Source organism: Dermacentor albipictus, chromosome 6 (genome assembly GCF_038994185.2).
Source record: "Dermacentor albipictus isolate Rhodes 1998 colony chromosome 6, USDA_Dalb.pri_finalv2, whole genome shotgun sequence".
Classification (NCBI taxonomy): domain Eukaryota; kingdom Metazoa; phylum Arthropoda; class Arachnida; order Ixodida; family Ixodidae; genus Dermacentor; species Dermacentor albipictus.
In genome coordinates this window covers 104851163-104872220 of record NC_091826.1, presented here as the reverse complement: position 1 = coordinate 104872220, position 21058 = coordinate 104851163, and the positions used below count along the sequence as shown (strand labels likewise).

At 48.7% G+C, this 21058-nt stretch overlaps 1 protein-coding gene across 2 annotated transcripts in view; it reads right to left on the bottom strand.

Moving 5' to 3' along the window:
- The window catches only part of LOC139061329 (uncharacterized), a 33178-nt gene extending 12323 nt beyond the window's left edge, over positions 1–20855 (bottom strand). The window contains exons 1-3 of one of the 2 annotated variants that reach the window (XM_070541203.1): positions 20716–20855; positions 6996–7040; positions 5865–6899 (exon numbers count right to left, since the gene is read on the bottom strand). In XM_070541203.1, the coding sequence (XP_070397304.1) occupies positions 5865–6899; positions 6996–7003 (1043 nt within the window). In that variant the 5' untranslated portion in view covers positions 7004–7040; positions 20716–20855. The remainder of the gene's footprint in view (positions 1–5864; positions 6900–6995; positions 7041–20715) is intronic. The other variant, XM_070541204.1, reaches the window with a different exon arrangement.
- Between the last annotated feature and the right edge of the window lie 203 nt (positions 20856–21058).

Here is a 21058-nt window from a genome sequence, read left to right as displayed (position 1 = left end):
AACATGGGGTTGATTACTAGCTGAGAAAATGAAGGAAAAATGTATCCCTTTTTTGTCAATTTTTTTCCCTCAAACAGCACCGCCGGTACGTCACTGCATGCATGCCACGTTACGATATCCATAGTATTTGGGCCTGTTCTACATGCTGTTTTCTGGGCGAAGAAAGTTCTCACGACTTGCTAGGTTGTGCATTCCATTCCTTTAGAATGCAACATAGACATTCTTCATTAGCGGTATGAGTACCTTGTTTAGTCCCGAGCAGACGCTATAGAAATCCATGACGTCACAGACAGCTATTGCGAGAATGTCGAAGCGGCGTCGCCTCTTGTATTTGGTTCTTGCGCCTTTTTTTTTCATTTCGCACAAATTAGTCCTCTTGTAAATTTCCGCAGCTTTATTTCGCTTTTGCGGCCGTTTTATTACCCGGTGGTGGCCGCACTTTCATTGCCGATATCAAAGCTATGACGCACAAGGGGGGGGGGGGGAAAGGCTGCGCCGAGGCTGCGCCGAGGCAACCGAGTTTTGCGGCGGGTTCGTATGGGAACGGCTACATTTGACCCCCTTTGAGATTCACATGCTGTCTACCTATACTAGCGCTGGCAACCGCTTTGTTCCTTGCAGAATTACTTCATCAAACAATGAACGCTAACTGAATATTCTCACTGCAAGAAATTCATGCCATCAAGAATCTCTAAAGAAAGCGAATAGCTCTCCACAGAAGCGTCAGGCTATATGCCTCTACATTGACAACCATATCCGACGGTTTCCGCAGAATTTTTTTCCTTCTCTTAGCATTTCTTGCGTGCCCCACTGAAGAATATGTTTTCAGTTGTGTTGTAATAACATGCGGCCAAAGGTATCGTTTCGGTGACGAATATCTGGACTGTGGTGCCTGTCTCAGTGTAGTCTGGTGCATTGACCTCTGGCCACGGCTGGAGCACTTGCGGGCTTCAAGCCCAAAATTGCAACGTGTTCTCCACGTCAAACGCTGGAACGTTTAATCGTGGATGTCAATCAATGAAACCGCTGATAACGTTTGCCACTTAATTTGCGGTAGCTTCGGTTGCGAATATCATACTAACGAAAGAAAAACATATAAATATTTACTTAATCTGCTACTGTGCCATCTTTGTTATTTTTCACGCATTATCATTTCTGCCTCAACTTATTTTCATACCTGAGGCACACGCGCTCAAAAGGAGATAGAGAGAGAGGGAAGAAAACATTTGGCTCAGCAAGAATTCTTCGTAAAGGGAACGGCGCTTCGCAGCAGTTCACGGGAGGTAGTTGTGTATTATCATTTTGCGTCTAGTTTCATGCCTTTTCCTATGGAAGTGCTTCTTAGAAAGAGGCTTCCCAGGCCGGCGAACTCATAATAGATACGCATTCAAAATTTTTACTTTTGTGTAAAATTGACACAAGTGACGCAAGAACCCCTGGTTCTCACCAAACTCTGTCTGCAGAGACTTATCGAACGCTTGCAATCGAAGCAAGGCGCCGATGCACCTTAAGGTAACCGATTTTACGCGGCCTAGGCTTCACTTCATAATCCCGAAGCCGTACGCCAATAGCTATCGAATACTTCTGCGATGGAGCAAAATCAATTGGCAAAGCAATACTTAAACACGGAGGGGCTGTTTCTTTTTCCAGTTGTCGGAACCCAGCATGCAACTGATAACGGCCATAACTGTTTTGTCACATCCAGTGTACCGCAAACCTCCTTCCTCGGAGCCTTCTTGTTTCTAATTTACATTGTAAGAAAGAAAGAAAATCTTTATTCCCGCAATCTGAATCCTTAGCCAATGTGGCTATTTTTGGATCCATACCATAAAAGTGATAGTAAATTGCAACCCGAAGTAAAAAGCAAAATAAGGTTGTTTTATATGCGTAATTTAAAGGGGTGTTTTAATGATGTAACAGTATTTCGAAGGTTTCTTATAAAGCTGTGAATTTAATTCCAGGTTTTTGCACCGATAAATGATAGGGAACGTTGACCATACACATTATGAGTTTTTGGCAAGTTGAATTTATTATGTTCAGCTTGTATAGTGTCCCATGTAGGCGTGATAAATATTAATGAGAGATTTGGCTTGTTCGTGGTTAATATTATGTGGATTAGTATAGGTGTGTTATAGTCACGAGCTTCAATGAGTGCCATCGTATTTAACTGTGCAAAAAGATGTGCAGAGGGCTCGTCCTTTGTGGTCAATGCAATATTATTTTCACGGCACGTTTCTGCATTTTGATAAAAGAATCAATGTACGAGGCGTAGGTGAAACCCCAAGCTTCTATGTATGTTAGATGGGAATGAGAAATGCTGAAATAAATGAGTCGTAATGTTTGAGGATAGAAATGTCTACATGCCTCTAACAAGGTATAGCAGCCAAAAACTATTTTTAGTTACTTGTTCAATATGTGGAGCCCAGTGTAGTGACGATCGAGTCAAGACTTATTCCTAGGTACTTATGTCTACTAATTTGTTGGTAAAAAATGACGTACAGCGCGAAGGACAAGGACTGAGAACGACGACATACACTGCGCTGTCTCTCGCAGTCCTTGTCCTTCGCACTGTACGTCATTTTTTACCATGAATTACCAACTAGCCCAAGCAACTACCCTAATTTGTTGGATGTGTGTATCTCCGAAGTACAAGTTGCACTTAGTAGAAGTAGTTTTGTGGTCAGAAGCAAATGCTATGTACTTGGTCTTTTTGGAGTCTAAAATAGGTTCGTTAGTTTCAAATCATGTTAAAGCTTTCTGCAGTTCACTTTTAGCGATTTCTTTTGCTTACTGTAGTGACTGTCATGGAATTATTAGAGCTGTGTCATCCGCGTATGAGATGAAATGAGGAAATCTAAGAGATCTAGGATAATCGTCAATGAATAGAGAGAAGAGTATTGGACCCAGTACTGATACTTGCGGAACGTCCGTTTTTACCGTCCTTGGTGAATATTCTTAGCCTCTAACTACTACATATTGCTTACTATTTGTTTAATAGCAGCGAAAGAATCCAAGCGCTTGTCCTCAATAATCACAATGTTCTAATATTCGTAATAGTATACTGTAATCTACCAACCGAAGCAGTTGTAACAGAGTAACCAGTTCAAAACCGTGCTGTGCGTTTGAAACCATGCGGTGCTTTTCGAGATAGCTTGTGGCGCGCTTTGCAATTAGTTTTTCGAAAAGCGTACTAATGCATGATAAAATAGCCGATAGTTCGCGAAGTCATTTGGGTTGTGTGCTTTGTATATTGCTACTACTCTTCCGATATTAAGTTGGTCGACCTTCCTACCTGCATTACATCAACAATCAGGCTCTTTGCCAATAATTATGTTCTCTACCGCGTAATAACTAACCCTCATGATTCTTCTCACTTTCAATCTTATCTTAAGAGCATTACTTCTTGGTTTTTACTCTGGTCCATGAAATTGAAGGTTAACAAGTGCAGAAAATTGAGGATTTCCCGAAGAACTGCTGACTGTACTATGCCTGCTTCTTCCATTAATAATTTTAATTTGTCATCTGTCAATACATACATATACCCAGGTGTCCACATAGATAGCAATTTATCATGGAATATTCACATTAACTACGTCATTAAAACAATGCAAATCACACTCTTGTTTTTTTGCGTCGTAACTTTGCTTTGGCTCCTGTTTCCTTAAAACTTCTTTATAAAGATTTAATCAGGTTTAAACTCGAGTACGCTTCTTCAAACTGGGATCCTTACTCTTCTACACTTGTAAACGCACTTGAAGCCATCAAAAATTGTTCAGCTCGGTTCATTGTTGCTAATTATTCTAGCAATGACAGTCTTTTTCCATAAAAATTGCTCTAGACATTCCTAACCTTCCTATCAGAAGAAAGAAGGCTCGCCTATGTCCCTTTCATAATATCTTTACGAATCCTGAACTGAAACGCACATTGCTGTCGCCACCTTGTTACCTCTCATCTCGTGTCGACCATAACTTGGCCGCTCTGCCAGACCAACATGTGTACACTTCCACTCCTACATGCCGAAGACATCACCCGAATGGGAAAACCTCCCGGTCTCCATCGCCAGCAACACTGAGCATGCATCATTCAAGACTGCCATTTTGAACTTGTAACACCACTCCTCTCCGTAACACTGCAATGACATTGAGGATAAGCAACATATAAAATAAAACCGTTGCACGACGAGAAAAAAGCTGAAATTTGAAACAAAAGCCTGCTTGTCCTTCCACCGAAGCAACCCCTGCATTCTACCGAATAATCTAAATCAGACGAACTGAGTGCCACGACACCGATTACTGGCACGTGGCTTCTGCCGATTGTTCAATACAGAACGAAAAGGAGAAGAAGTGGTGGCGCTAGTAACATGACGTCACGCGGATCCTCGGCTACAGAAAGAGAGAAAACAGGGAAGGAATGTCGCTTGAGGATAGTGGAGGCAGAGGGAGATAGTGTCTCCGTCGGCGTTGAAGGTCACCTCCTGTCAGCCCGGAAACACGACGTTTCAATTTGTCCTCTCTCTTCTAGTGAGGAACTAACTTGAAAAAAGAAATTGTTTCAAAACGCACCCTAGACGGCACTTTGCAACTTTCAATGTGCAGCCATAACTTCCCATGATGGGCCATTTAGCGTGACAGTGCGCAGATGACCAGAAATACAATCGACGCAGGCGATGCGGTATGCGGGTACTCTTGCTATTACAGATGTAAAAAAAGAAACATATTTAGACGGCCTTATATGCCAAATAAAATAATTGTACAAGTGATAGTAAAGGCTAGTCAACAGCGCTTGGCATCGAAAAGACGAGGTCTTCGTGGGGGCATTAGTGTTGTTTAGAAATAACTACCTTCGGGATAAGACGGGGAATGCGGGAGATGGAAATTCAAGACGATGAGCAAAACGTGAACAAGGTGAATGCAGGAGCCAACGTTTCGACAAGTGGACTTGTCTTCTTCAAGGCGACATATGCTTTCCTCACCACAGTATATATAGGTGGGGTTCTTCTAAAGGGGAAAGGGTGCGAGGCGGGAGGATGCGGAAACGAGGGAAAATTTGTTAGCGTGTCGAACTGAGAGTAAAGAAACGCTGTGTATAAGGTCAAAGCCAGCCCCCCCACCCCGGTTTGTCAACACACGCGCGTTAGCCTGCCTTCGGAATAGACCCACATTTTCAGACTGCAACATCTCCGGGATCGGCCCATATATATTCTATATATATATATATATATATATATATATATATATATATATATATATATATATATATATATATATATATATATATATATATATATATATATGACCAATGCCACCTTTCCGGTTCTGGTTGTGGGCGCGCGGAGTTTCAACGAGCGCATCGGGCCATAATTTCAACCGTTTTCTGCTGATTAGGCAATATTAATGCTTCGTGCATACTACGCTAGCTTGGTGAGTCTTTCTTGCGCCAAGCTTCATTTTGACCGGGGTAGCGCAACATAGCGCAACATAGAAAGGAAGAGACAAACCGAGCCAGTCAGTCTTCTATCGGTGGGACGTTTTGTGAAGTGTTGTCACGACATTTCTTAATGCTTTCTTGTAGCTATATATTTCGTGCAACTTGCCAACAAACCAGTTGGAAGTTAGCGCTCTGTTCTTTTATGTGGCCGGCTCGGCTTTTTTCTTCCTTTCTATGTTGCGCTTTACCAGTTCTAGAAATCATTTTGACGCCTTTTTCGTCGTTCCTCTTGCAATAGATGGCCTCAGATCGCATCGTTTTGACAAAAGTGGTCAGAAAGTGGCAGCCGGGAAGCCGAATCAATCTGAAGTCGCCGAAGTAAGACCTTGTCAGTCCTAGCCACCCTAACCGCGTCTTCAGGTGGCTAGAAGCGTTACCTGCACAATGCGAGCCAGAAGAGCGCCAGCGCCAGGAACAGTCCCGCCGGGGACGCCGCCTGGAGCAGGCGGCGCCAGGGCGGCGCCGGAAGCAGCAGCAGCGCCGCCGCGCGCGACGCCGCCGAGGTGACGACGAGCGCCGTGACGGCGGTGGCCCACGCTGTGCCGAGCATGGGCTTCGCGCCGCCACCACCGCCGCCGCACATGGTGCCGGCGCCCACGAGGCCGGCCAGGGCGACGACCCCGAACGCCAGGCCGAACGCGTAGCCCGGCACCGGAACCGGGTCGCGGGGTTCCCAGAGGAAGCGCGTCTCCTCCCTCCAGGCGGAAGAAGGCGACGACAGCGACGCGTTCCTGCGGTCGCCGCCGCCGTTCCGACGCTGGCCCTTGCGGAACTTGCGGCGCGGCGGCTTGCCAGCCCTCGTCACGTCGGCGGGCGGCTGCGGCGTCGTTCTCCCTGGGACAGTCGTGCCTTCAGTCGCTGATTCGGTCGTCTCCGTGGTTTGCTCTTTGGGGCGCTGCGAGCTCCTGGGCGATTCCTTTGCCGGAACCTCCCCCAGCTGCACCGAAGATCCCCTGATTTCACTCGCGTTCCCGCCGGAGAGACCCAAGCTAGAATTGCTCCTCACCGCGGGGCGGTTCGAACTGGACGAAGGAGCTGCACTGACTCCTTCGTGAGCGGCGGGGATGACGGTCGTCGAAAAGTGATCCTTCGACTGTTGAAGCTCGCTCGTCGTGGTCACGACGTACGTTGTCGTTTCCGCGGAAACCGACGTACCGTTGTCGACGGTCAAAGCACAACCGGCGAAAGCACAGCTGGCGTTCGCGACCTTCTGTTCCCTTGCGGGAGGAGTCCGAGTACTGCTCGTGGGAGACGGGGGAGGAGGCTCGCCGCTGACGCTGAACTTGGCTTGCAAGAGTAGCACGAGCATTAAACGAGCGAAACTTGACCACGCAGGGCGGCTTGGTTTTCTGGTCGTCGCAGCCCCGAAAGCCCACGCCGGAGCCGCATACGGGCCCCCGAAGGGCACGTACCTTCGTAAGGAGAGAAGAGAAAACGAGTAGATTAATAAGTTTTCAATTTAGACAGTGCTGGTGGTCGCTTAAGAACCTGTGAGGGATCGTACTTACGAGTTCATCACGTAGGGGAGGTCCTGCTTGCCCGGTATTCGAAACCTGTTGGAAAGCAAATGATCAGGAATATCAGAGCGTTTTCACGCTACAAATGTTTTGTAACACTAGAACTTGTGTGTAGAAAATTTTAACTCCCAGTGATGGTGAAAAGTTTTCAAATTAAAGAAAAAGAAGGGATCCTTGCGAAACAACCGACGACAGACTAGGAAGAATAGCTGAATATATTTTAAACACATTAAACATAACACACATTTGATTAGTGTCAAATATAGATTTCGCTTTTATTGTATCGCGATTGGAATTATATGGACACTCCAGGCGCATTTTTGTCGTCGCTGTCGCCGTGATGCTTACATAAAGTCCAAAGGCAATAACACCTTCGCCGTGCGTCGTATGCTGTATGTTCGAGTGAAAGCACGCAGGGGAAGCCGACGAGTGCGGCTCAATCTGGCGGGCGCGAAGGAACAAAGGCTGAGTGCAAGTGCGCCGTCTTCCGTCGCACGAAAGGCCATTGGAAGCTGGGAGGGAGGGAGGGAGGGAGGGAGGGAGGGAGGGAGGGAGGGAGGGAGGGAGGGAGGGAGGGGGATGGGGGTGGCGGGAAACTGCGATATTATTTTTTTTTAAACACAGCGACTGCCATTGATCAAACGTCTAGAATTGTCTGCAGAGGAAACGCTAGCTTTGACATGCCAATTCTGCGGCGGAACCGGTTGTCGTACAGTCACGCCACCTGTTACGAAACCCGAGCGAATGATATTGTTGCGCAGTCGTTTGTGCCGAGGTGCACAGACGTTATTAGGCGCAGAAGATGATGATGTGACACCGGCATAAACGTTACGCTCGAACTGATGCCAAACCATGTTGCCTTCTCAGCAGTACGCCTTCTGTCTGTATACGCCTTGCAAATACGCGCATTTGTACAACCTTGTTACACTCTAACAGCAGTACACCTCCCTGTATACATACTGGAAATGTGCGTATTTGTACCCTTGACAAGATGATGTTATCGCACACTCACACGCATGCTGCGGACGACGAGCAACACGACTCTGAGAAATAGAGGAAAGAGCGCGCAACGCTCTACTGTTTCAGAGGGAGCACTTGACTTCGAAGCAGTGATGTTTTCTTTCTCCCTTCTTACCGCTCGCTTTCGCTTCTGAAAACTCTGATGTGTTCTCCTGCAGAGCGTGCTCCGCCGCAATATTGGTGTTATTGAGGAGAAACCTGCTTGCCCGGAATGGTCAGCTTGATCGACTATGGCGGCAAGGAAGAGTAACGTCGGTCCTCTCAGACGTACAGATTTAAATACACTGAGCGAGAATCGACTAGTAAGAATGATAGAAGGCGGGGACGAACGCTGTAGTGGGCATCACGAATGAAACCTCAGAATACAAAACGAAAGATGCGACATCCTCGATATGTATTAACAGGGTCGCATTGTTACGTAGTGCTCCTCTACGTGCACCTCATCCTCCGATCCGTGCAAGGTTGCGACATTCTTTGAAGCCGACCATATCCCCTCTAGACCAATTATCCCGGCGCACTCCACCATCTTAGCGCACAGTTCAGGCCGGCAGCTCTGTCTGCGCGCTTGTTGCAGGCGTCAGCTGACAACTCCGTGCACTATTCCCGGGTACGGGGATCCACCGTGCCCAAATTACTTCAGGAGATGCCTGGCAGATGTTTACATTTTTCAGAGAGGAAGAGCGAAAGAGAGAGAGAGAAAAAAATGTGCTTTTGATATCGCGCCAGATAAAACGAGACAAGTGGCAGCCAGCAATGTCACCGTGTGTATGCAACGCTGGCGACGTAGCTTTATTATATTTGGCATTTATTGTAGCCTGGCGCGGTGTTCCAAAGAACGTTCGAAGCATGCAAACATGACACGCATTTTTGTTTGTACGTGTGCGCACGTGCGTGCATAGGTTTATGTTCGCGCACGTGTAGGTGCTTGTGCAGCATGCACTTAGCTGAGCGATTGAAACGCGATTGTCGGAGCGCGTGGCTGCCTGACACTTCTTGGGCCACAGGTGTGCGCAGCGGACATCGAGCTGATGCATTTTTATGTCACGTGAAAGCGATACTGTTTGCCATGAATTGCAGTACGCATTCGGCCCCTCGGCGATCATCCAGAGTTACCGAACACTAAAGAGGTATCGGTCAGCTGGAGACAAATCCAAAATGGCACGTACCCCAATTCGCACATCCTCAGTCACATAGATAATACGGCACACCCTCCTCGCTGCCCACGGTACCCAGCGAAAGCCACGTCTTACCACGCGGGCATGTCCGGCCATCACTGGTGTACACCCCACCTCCCCCATACAACACCCTACAGCGGAGCGATGGGAGGAGCTGCTGGCCAGCTAGAGGCTGGACGATTAGCTGAGTCTGAATGACTGGGCCCGCAGAGCGGGAGGCGCAAGCAGATCCCTAGACTGAGGGCCGCCCACCGCAAGTCAAAAACATCCAACCACCCGAAGTCTCTCCGTAGCAATTATACCGCCAATAAATAAGTTTTCACTACCGCAACCACCACCAAGAGTTAACCGGCATTGGAATATAGCGCAGGCCGCCGTGGGGTGCGAGTGTCGCATTTGAATCGCTGAGCACTGTACACGCACTCGCATGTGTTTGTTGTGTTTGCATTCGTACGATTGCACGTGGAAGCAGGTGTGTATTTTTGTGCACGCACGAATGCGCATGAATTCGTGTGTGACCAACCGAGCGTGCGCTTTCACGCGCGCGCGTGTTTGCGTTGGCCTGCCTGCCCACGCGTGCGAACATTCAAGTTCGCATACAATAATGCACAGCTCCCCGTTTTTCGTATTTGCAGGCTCACTTTAACAAGTTTAGCAGAGTTAGCTCCACACCAGGAAGTCGTCCCTGGAAAACGTTACACGAGGTACTGCGTAGCATAAGCAAGAAAGGGCTGTGCAACAACGGCGCCGTTACCTCACTGGTGGTGATTGATAAGCACACACATAACATCCAATGGCGAGCACTAACGTCAATGTTCTACGAAGGCTCGCAACATTACACGTACGAGAGCTTTAAACTAACCCACCTCCTATTGGAGCATATGACCTAGATTTTGAACAAAATTCCCGCAAGCAATTGAGCAAATAAAGGCTGGCAGATGTCCCAAAGAGTACGCGCACCTCCAAGACATCCAAAACAGCGCCAATTTAATGGTTGAATGGCTACTGGCGTTTACAAAAGCAAAGCTTCGCCGAAGTTAGATTTCAAAAAAGGAAATTCAATGTACTGAAGCATGCAGTACATTTGCGTTGTTCTTACGTTTCTGCTAGCACATGTCGTCTTCGAATTGAATGCAGGAAGTTAACAGCTGCAGTCTTCGACGCACAATGCTTGCGCGTATCTCATGTGGGGCACGCATTTAGTAAATAGAGGGAGCGTGTCCGCTCGCACGCCGGAAGATCAAATGAGCAGTTGAAAAATATGAAAATGCATTACCCCAACAAAATTTCTACTGGTACAACTAGGCTCCAATAACACTGCATTGGCCAATTCCACAAAGGGAAAACTTCGCACTAAAGCTTACACGTGATCTTCAGTCGCAGCACACAATCTGCGCGCGCCATTGGTTTTGGCGAAATGAACGAGTCGTTGTAGAAATATTTTCTGATAATATGGCGCCTTGGAGAAAGCGCCTTCGAATTGTAATGCGTTAGGCTGTAAAGCGTGTTGCGCTTTCATGTGGTAGCTACTCACAAAAGTTGCATAGCGCATTTTAACTTTTCTGCTTTCAAAAACCTTGATTCAAAGGTACGCGCCAGGTGTGGGTAACGCATCTGTATTGCATGCGAGCGTACTTATATTTATGCGCTGCGAAAATTTACGCAGATTTCTGGTCACATCAGAGACATTCTGTGTTCGTTCTTTCTTGGACTCATCAAACTCTGTAATGTAATGTTTGTTTTCACTACGTCATACACGAAGATCGGCGCCCAGTGTAAAAGCTGTCGCAATGATAGCTTCTTACCCTGCGTGACGGACAAAGCTGACGTCATATCAGCCATCTGTACAATAAGCAACACGATAATGCTAATCACTGCAGCGATTAGCATTAATTTCACAAAGAATAGAAAAAAACGCCCTTACAACTCATCTTGTGCGCGTTGACAGTGTGTGAATCTTTTTTCCCTTCTCTCTGCCCAGTTAAATGCTTCATTCAGTTTCTATACTTAAAATTTTATATTTCGATTTCAAAAAGAGCATCCCCCATAAGTACACGGTCCTTAAGTTTCCCTGCTCATTATGGTCTAGACAAACGTAAATTAGCGGCTCTCTCTCTCTCTCTCTGTGTGTGTGCGTGTGACAACGAAAGTGGTCAGCAATTTCATATTTAGAGATAAATAGATAAATAAATAAATAAATAAATAAATAAATAAATAAATAAATAAATAAGCGCCTCTCGCATAGCAACCGCTGCAACGGCGGCGGACGGATCAAAGTGAGCGACGCGCATATAGAGGTGTACTCTCGCACAAGGAACGGCCCGCGGGTGGACGAAAAGTATAGTCCCACATGGTACTGACGAAGGCTTGCGCTGGTCGTCTTCCCCGATTCGCTATTCAGGGTAAACCGAATCATCCTCACGTTAAGCGAATATTTCCGCCGCATCCTATCCGAATGTAGGGCGCGCTGATGTACGCAGACCGGAGTGGCCTGCGGCTTTCCTGGCACGCTTCTAGGCGCGAAGGAGAAAACCGCGTCTGCCGTATCGATTAGCTTCGCTAATGAAGACTCCTGTTGCCGCCGGGAGACCGCAACGCCGCCAAAACAGCGCCCCCGAGACGGCATTGGTGGGCGGCCGAGGACTACCGCGTCTTTGTGTGTGTGTGTGTGTGTGTGTGTGTGTGTGTGTGTGTGTGTGTGTGTGTGTGTGTGTGTGTGTGTGTGTGTGTGTGTGTGTGTGTGTGTGTGTGTGTGCGCGCACACATACATTGACGATCGCTCGCTCTTTTTCTACTCTAGCACCCGGGCAGCCTGATCCTGCAATGCCTGCGCGACTAACGCGTATTCCGAAACACCACCGCCGCCTCGGGACGGCAATACAGCGAGTTCGCGTGAATAAATGATATCATTTGCGTACACTCGTTATAACGAGGGTAAGCAGAAACCACGCGCGAATAGCTAGCAGTGTGGTGGCATCGACGCTGTCGTGACTGGGTGCACGTTTTGACGCGGTCGATGCAGTAAGCAGGCGCACGGTTGCTGCTCGAGCGCGCTTCTCTTCGAGACTACAAGAAAACAAAAGACCGAACGAACACACAAACAAAAACAAAACAAACGACAAAACAAGCAAAAGCAAATTAAGCGAACAACTAAACGTATCAAATAATCAAACTTTGCTTGTTTATTGCGGAGCAATGAAGTGGAATCCAGAATCTTAACCACGGATTCGAAATTTACGTCGTAAGCATATTCACAACTGTGGCTGTTACTCGCTTCAAGATTATGATTGCGCAACTTAAGTTCCTGATGTTTTCTTGACTACACGAGAGACTATATAACGTCACCGGTTGCCGCTGTACGATAGTCTCTCTTCCTCTCGTCTTACGCTCTCTTGCACTTTTGTATCCCCGTAGGGCCTCTTGCACCCGCAGAGCAGCCGAACATGTCAACCTCCGGATAACCTCAATACGCTGCGTTTCGTGGTAGACTGCATTTTATTGCACTGTTTATTGCAACCGCGTCTGCTTCGCAGCTTACGGTGATACCGTACTGTTGCTTAAGAAAGTCACGGTTTCGCCTGAAAGGCGAATCACTTATTGGGACAGCAAATAAGTAGATAGCTACATGAGGTAAGGACAGTAGTTTTATCGGCCGTATAAACTTGTAGAACATCTTGAAGGTGCCGCGCAAGACAACAAAGGCAGAAGGCAGGAAACGCACAGAACAGCGCTGAACTCATAACCAACTTCTTTAGAAGGCAAACTTGTAAACATTCGCTTACTAACTAAATTAACAATGATATAATGTGTAAGCGCGACTGAACGAGGACGTAGAAAGAAACAGACACACACGGTGTGCGCCTTAGTTCAGTCGCGCTTACACATTTTATCATTGATTCAAATCGACTAGCCCGCCAATGTGTTTTAACTAAATTAACCAGCCCGGTGTCACGCGCGCACAGGTAAACACGAACACATCTAACTCGACGAGCGCGGAAACTCGCTTTCAAAATGCTGGGGGGAGGAATCGTTGCAGCAGCAGCGATTGAATTGACCTTCGTCCATCTCTGGCTTCAACGCGAGCCCAACGTCGAAAGCACAGCGCATACGAAGCCAGCGGCACGGCGACGCGCTCTCCGCAAACATCGCAGATCGCTTTGAAGATTAGACCCGCGCGGGTGGCCGCTTTGGCCACGTCGCAGATCGCTTTCGAGACACGGCGACCGCACGGTCGCGACGTGAGCAGCAGCCGCCGTAGAAGGGTGCTACCTTCCCCTCCCTCGCCTCACCGGCGCGCCTCGCGCGCGACGGGAGAGGGCGCGTTAGGCTCGCCTTCCTCCCTAGCTGGCACACGCGAGATTGAGCCGAGTTCGCCGGATCACCGTCGCAAGCTTTCACTCGCACGTGCAGCATACGGCGGCGCGCGGCGTTGATTTTATTGCCACTTGACTTTAAACGGAACCTCACGGCGCCGACGACGGCGGAAATGCACCTGCCGTGTCCATTAAAAAGCAAACATAACATGCCGCCACCCATCTTCGCTTTAATGCTCCTAGATGTAATGTGGCCTATTGTAATAAATAAATAAATAAATAAATAAATAAATAAATAAATAAATAAATAAATAAATCTGTCTTTCGTACATGCTTTCTTTCTCTGTCATCTTCGTCGCCTTCTGGGTCTACATCGAAACATGACGCAAGACGTTCATTATAGGATTTTAGCACTTGATAGATCCGCAGCTTTGACCGAGTGCCTCGAACGCATTCATTCTGAAAATAAGCCACAAAAAGCTCCGTCCTTCCACAAGGCATCCAGTCTGAGTGCCGACAGGACGCAGGGCCTGTCCAATGGCTCTGAAACCCAAAGAAAGCTAGCAGTAGTTCAACGGACGGTACGGTACGGTCAGCAAAGCATCGTAGCTTCAGAATGGTCTGAACTGGTTACCGGTCCGTAATGTTTTAGCTTAAGGAGCAGCCTGACTACCTATGAAGGCACAACAAAGCTGGCGGTACCCCGCGTTACGCAACGGCGACGGTGTCACGTCGTCCAAATGGGAGGCTGCCCTAAGCAACCCCGACCTTGAAGCACAGCTGTGGGCTGTCCATCGGGCCCGCGACGCAGCAGAGAGGCTCGGCCTTCCTGTACCGACGTGGGAGCGGCCCGCTACGTGGTGGCGCGAGTTCAGAAGGACCAGAATGAAGCTTTACCATCCCATACCATACAGTGCCATGCCACGAGGAAAGCCCCTCACGGGGCAGTTACAAAGAGAGACAAAAGAATGCAGTCTGAGAAGACTTGGCTGACTAATAGATAAGCCGTTAGACCAGGAGAAAAAGATGCAGATGCAAGGTATAAACGTCCCGAATTACAATATAAGTGTCGGCATTGAACTATACTGGTGAGCGTGTGGATAAAAGCACAGACTACTGGATAGATAGATAGATAGATAGATAGATAGATAGATAGATAGATAGATAGATAGATAGATAGATAGATAGATAGATAGATAGATAGATAGATAGATAGATAGATAGATAGATAGATAGATAGATAGATGGATGGATAGATGGATAGATGGATGGATGGATAGATGGATAGATGGATAGATAGATAGATAGATAGATAGATAGATAGATAGATAGATAGATAGATAGATAGATAGATAGATAGATAGATAGATAGATAGATAGATAGATAGATAGATAGATAGATAGATAGATAGATAGAACTCGCTTAACGAACGGCCCGGACAGAGTAATCCTCCAAAAGGAATCCACGAAGTAGTCTTCACACAGCCTCGCACACAATAGGCAAGCACGCAGCGCGGTCTCCGTAGGCGTGACGGCCAAGAGAACGGTACCGCGGAGGCTTTACCATTGCCGAGTCTCCCAGTCGCCCCGCAGGTCTCGCACGCGCGCGAATGCCCCCGTACCATCAGCTCGACGGTGTGCATAAGGTGCGTGAATATTTCATCCGCGAACGCCCGCATCGCGCACCTCTTCGCGCGGTCTGCCGAGCGTAACAGATCCGAGTAAGCGAGCTGCTGCCCGGGAAGGAGAAATCCGCGAGATTATGGTCGGGGCCAATTTTTTTCCGGGGGGGACGCCGCTCTCCTTTCGGGCTCTTGAATTATTGAGGCACCCGTTCTTCTGCTTACCTCCTTAAAGTTTAAGGTCTCTGCGAATGGACATTCGCGCAGCACTGGCTCCGGCGGAGATCAAAGCTGGCGCACGCGCCCCGTGCGACTCCGGGAGCGCCTCGCCGGGAGCAACCGGACTCTGTGTCCCTGCCTTCTTTGGAGTTTCTCCTTTCATCAAACTTCGGAGGGGGCGCTCACGTATATAAGTATATAAGACTGCATTATCCCCCGACCCGGACAGCGAGCAAGATGTTAAATGTAAGGTTTTGCAAGATGAGGCTGAACTTAAAAAAAGAAAAGAGAAACAGAGAGAACAGTACTTGCGAGGCTTAGCCCATGTTTCTATCCTTCGAACGCATCTGTTCGTGCACTTCTTTAAAGTACATGCGCTTCTCTGGCTTCTCCACCGTGCTACGAGTGGTCTTACGACAACGCTTCTGAACCGCGCGCCTGGCACTCGAATATTCTTTCGTTTTGTTTCTCCTTTCGTTCTTTTTGAGGCTCGTCTTGTTTCGAGGACCGGGTTAAACGTCATTTCCGGGGATAAAAAAGCGCGGGTTATTATCCCGTATCGACACGTACAAACAACGCGTTGGCTCACGTTAGTTGGAGTCGTGCGTCAGTGTATAGCTTAAAAAAAACTCAAACTGTACCCGCCTTCTTAAGACTAATGTGCGAGTCCTAAACTAGTATGGCAGATGAGCTGGCGTTAAAAGGACGTCGTCATATTTGCAGACTACTACGTCCCAATCCTTCGGGGCGTAATACAACCACACGCTTCACAAGGCACGTCCTTTTGTTGACGTTTTACGACCACGACAGGACTGTCCCCAAAGTTTCATTGAAACCCTACATCAGCGAGTCTCCCTTCTCTTTGTCCAAGCCGAGTGCCCTTCGCCCCCTTTCCTACGTATAAAAAAGCGCACTGGCGCAATTCCTATTGTTAACCCGCGCATCGCACTCGATAGCTGCGCAATATTTTCAATGACGTCAGTTGTAGAGCCGGCGAATTCTCTTCCGACAGGCCCCCGTGCCATCCAGAATGCAAAGCAGCGCGAAGCGTTTCAACTCACGCGCTAGCGGCCTAAGCGTATTCCGGGCTCGCCCGTCGTATACTACGTCTACTACGTGGCAGGCATTACGAGCAGGACTGCACCGGGCGTTATCCCACGCAAGCAACGGTCCGACGACCGCAGTAAATAAATAAATAAATAAATAAATAAATAAATAAATAAATAAATAAATAAATAAATACTGCCTTTTTGAAACCTATAGTTCCAGTGCCTTTTACATCCGACATTTCCGCGAAAGCGACTCTCCCGAGAGGCGGCCATCGCAATTTTATCTCGCTATTTGGGCGACACTCGTCCGAATAGCCTCCGATACGGGGTCAACAACGCCGTCGACACTGGGCTGCGCGCGTGTTACTCTACCGCCCGGAAGCTGGTTCTGTCTTCCTTCTCTCGCTGTTCGATTCTTCTTTCTATTCGCCCTTTCCCTCTCCCCCAGTGTAGGGTAGCAAAGCCGATGTTCGTCTGGTTGACCTCCCTGCCTTTACTCTCTCTGCTATCTCTCTCTCTCTCTCTCTCTCGGAAAGAGTACTCGTTGCCCGCTGCTTTTTACCGCTAGTCACTCGAGCGGCGTCCTCCTCGGCGCAGCCAGCTGTGGGTTGGTTCTTCAACGAACGATGCATCACTCACTGTTCGCGTCTCAGCCCAAGTCGCCTTGTAATGAACCGGCGCGTTTGATTCCAGCTCGATCCCCTCACCGCACACATCCTGCAGGCAGTAATAATTTATCGGCGCGCAACAGCGGCGACTAATCTCAGCAAGTTTAACAGCGTCCAACGAGCGACCGACTCGATGTAGAAACCGGCGCGAGTTGGCACTGCATGGCGCCACGAAAAAGAAAGAAAGCAAGAAAGAAAGCAAGAACTAAAACTTGACTGTTGCCTAAAAAAATGATACTTTTTTAAGAAAACATTCTTGAAAAAAAAAAGGTTACAAAATGTTGACCAGGACGTTGAATAAGCAGCACAGATGTCTGACGAGAATCAGACCCCGTACAATCCCAATACCCTTCCCACCACAGTTAACAATCTATTACAGAGGACTCAATGAAACCACAATCTCATCACGAGGAACGCCTCAGTGGCGGGGCTCCGGATTAATAGTGAACAGCTAGGTTTTTTTAACGTGCCCTTAAATCTAAGTATACGGGCGGGTGTATGTATGTATGTATGTATGTATGTATGTATGTATGTATGTATGTATGTATGTATGTATGTATGTATGTATGTATGTATGTATGTATGTATGTATGTATGTATGTATGTATGTATGTATGTATGTATGTATGTATGTATGTATGTATGTATGTATGTATGTATGTATGTATGTATGTATGTATGAATTGTCCCCGTGGAAATGCGACCACCGCCACCTGGGTCGAACCGGCGACCTGGAGCTCCGCAGCGCAACGCGATACTACCACTAAGTTACCGTCGTGGGTACATCACCACTACAGCTCGAAACAAGGCGGCAGCGAGTAATGAAATGAGAGACACGCTACTGCAAGTAAATGCGTCCCACTTAACGCGGATTCGATAGAAGTAAGACAAACCGCGGCGATCTCCGAGTTCTTATGTTTTTTGTTTTTTTTTCTTGTGACGATCTCCCTGTTCGCTCATTGAAAGAAACGCATGAAAGAAATGCGATACAGGAAATTGCGAAAGACCTGCGCGTAACTCTCCGAGCGCGCACAACGACACAAGAAGGAGAGTAACCCATCGACGTTGAGAGGTCTCCGAGAGACGTTCTCTGCGGAATCCCAGACACATTACATCGCGTCGTTTTTTCAAGCCGTAAGTGTATGTGCATACAGTGAAACAGAAGAACGGATAGTGCACGTCCTGTTTGTACTGAAGCGACAGAATCGCTTCGGCCACTGTCTGCGGTCGTTGGTTGGAAATGGCACTCATAACCCTACAACCAGCTGATTGGCTGAGAGACGGGGCGAGGGTGACGGATTTCCCGTGAGGGGAGTTTCATTTCTTACCCAGTATGCGGTATGCGAAGAAACAATCGCGAGGCCAACGAATAAGATTATGTACAGCCATCTGAATTGTGCCCCGATAGATGTGCCAGTGAGCGGCTCTATTCTCCAAGGAAGCGCGCAAATAAGTGAAAAATGGTGCCTAAATATCCCCGTTGCAACATACAACCGCCTTCACGTTCGTATCTTGCATTGCCTGCGTTATGTCGCCCTCTATAAGTTTACCTACAAACCTAGGTTAGAAAGCGAAATCCGTGAAAATGAAAAATCAATTGCAGTATGCGGTATGAATGGATACTTTTGAACCGGGGGCTCGTATGAGAAGAGCAGCGATTTTAGGCGAGGCACGTCGAAAGAACCGATGCACTGCACGCGCGACTATTAAATGGGGCACGTGCAGAGGTTAGGCGTCTTTGTAGACTCCCATACAAATCAAGTTGCCACTGACGAGGCGATTCTCACGGACAGCATTACCACGCCCGGAAAAAAGTGCCACCTACGTGATTGTGGAAGATTGCTACAAATTATCCCAATATTGCGCCTTCGGGAAGCAGACGTGTCGGTTGAAGAAATTTTCGCTCTGGCCCGAGGATGTAATCTGACTGACATTCGGCTAAACGTCCTAGTCAATGGAATTTCTTCGGTACGTGGACTGTCCCCAGCATAGTATACTTCCGTAGACTTACATAAATCGGTCAACACACGCGCACAGTTGGCTATTTCTCTCCATTATGTCAGCATGAACATAATCGCGAGCTTCATCCCGTGGATCTCGCTTAAAGTAATCAACGTGTTTTTTTTAACCAACAACACACTGTCCCGGGTGGCGAGACACTGGGCCTGCGGGCGTCCAATAAACAAGGCCGCATCCGAACCCAAACGAGGCAACTCGAGGGCAACCTAATCCTAACTACACGTCTCCCTTTTGCCGCATGTCTGGATAGCATCATAAGCATGCAAGTCAAGGAAGACATTCCCCTTCCCCCCACTAAAACCGCCACCGAATACACACACACAAAGGCCGAACGCAAGCGCTAACGTGTGTATTCCGCATAGTGCTGCACCTAACAACCTCGTACCAATTTGGCCAACAACAGGTTCTGATTTGCGAGGCGAACGTCAGGCCATCACTTTCGGGGACAGCGCACCGACGCGAATCATCGGTGGTCTCGCTGGCGACAAAGCAAAACTACGTGCTCAACAGAGCGTCGCGCACTACCAGTGACGCTCGAAAGCAGACGAGCGTGAGCCACCGACGAACGGCGCATTTACCGCAAACACGAGCGGAGTCGCGCCAGCAGTTAACCGTCAACGAAACGGAGCCGTCACGCGCAGACGTCGCTGACGTTAGCCGCTTTCTCGCTGATTACGAAGGAATCAATTTCTTCTGATCACGTCGGTTGGCAACCACGTCACCCAAGTCGCAAATTTCGCAATCTTGCCTCTACCCGCATCGCCGCAAAGTGTAACGCGAAGAAAAAAAAGAAGCCGGCCAGCGAAACTATGTTATTGTGCTTTGTTTTTTCGCTATATCGACTTGGCCTTCGTCGCGGCCTTCGCAACAGGCTCGCTGTCTGATGAACGCGACGGCGGCACTGATTGTGACACTGGGTCACGCCTGGTTCTTCCGCGACGTGCCACCGAAGCCCCGTATTGACGCGAGCGCGAGAGATCGCTGCAGGGTCGGAAGCGATCTAGGCAGCGTTGGCACGAAACTACATTTGATAGTGCGTGACGAACGTTACTGCGCAGCGAAGTAGCCGGGAGAATTCATGGGTCCTGCTCGTTCACTTGACTCTCGGTTCACGCTACCACCTCAAACATAAATGGGACACAACGAGAAGAGGCAGTAGGAAGTAGTTTGCATTGTCTGCACGTTCATTTTTGTTTTTTGTTTTTCGTTTACACTGCGCTGGCAAACACCTGAATCAAGAATCTAGTGGCCAACCAGTCGGTTCAACAGCGTTGCTCACTGCTTACTCCTCTAGCCCTCTCCCGCATCGGCGAATGACCACGACTGTGACTGGTGAGAGTCGCCTCGGACACAGTTCCCACCTAAAGAACTCTTTCTTTTCGCGCTACCTGTGCATACGTTAACGACGAGCAACAGAACACAGCGCCGCGAGGAGACACGCGCGTTACGAGAAACGCGAGCCGATTCCGCCTCGGAGTCGCGACAGCTTTCGCGTATGTTTCTCAGCCACCTTCTCCCGTTGGGCTACGCGCAGTCCGCGATTGCTGCGCATTGGGTGCCGCGGGTGCGCCGGAACACGAGCACGCGCTGTCCGCAGCATCGACCGGCCGTCTTCGAATCGCTCACCTGCGCCGTCTTCGGCAGCGGCGGCGTCGGTGGTGGTGCAGGCAGGGCTACGGCCAGCCCCGATCCCTCGCTGCAGCGGGCTTCGCGCGGTACGGCATCCGCTCTTCGATTGGGCGCCACGCGCCGAGAGGGAGCGGGCCGCCGGCGCCGCCGACGTCGCGAGCGCCGCATCTCGAGCGCTGTGGCACCGAAACGGGCGCCCCAGCGCCGAGCCGTGGGCCCGGGTTCGCTGGCGGGCAGTGCGATTGCGAAAACGGAGCGAAACGTGGGCCTACTCGTCCACATGTGGATAATGCTAGCAGGATGGTCGCGCCTCGCTCGTGAGGCGTGGCCACGGGATTGA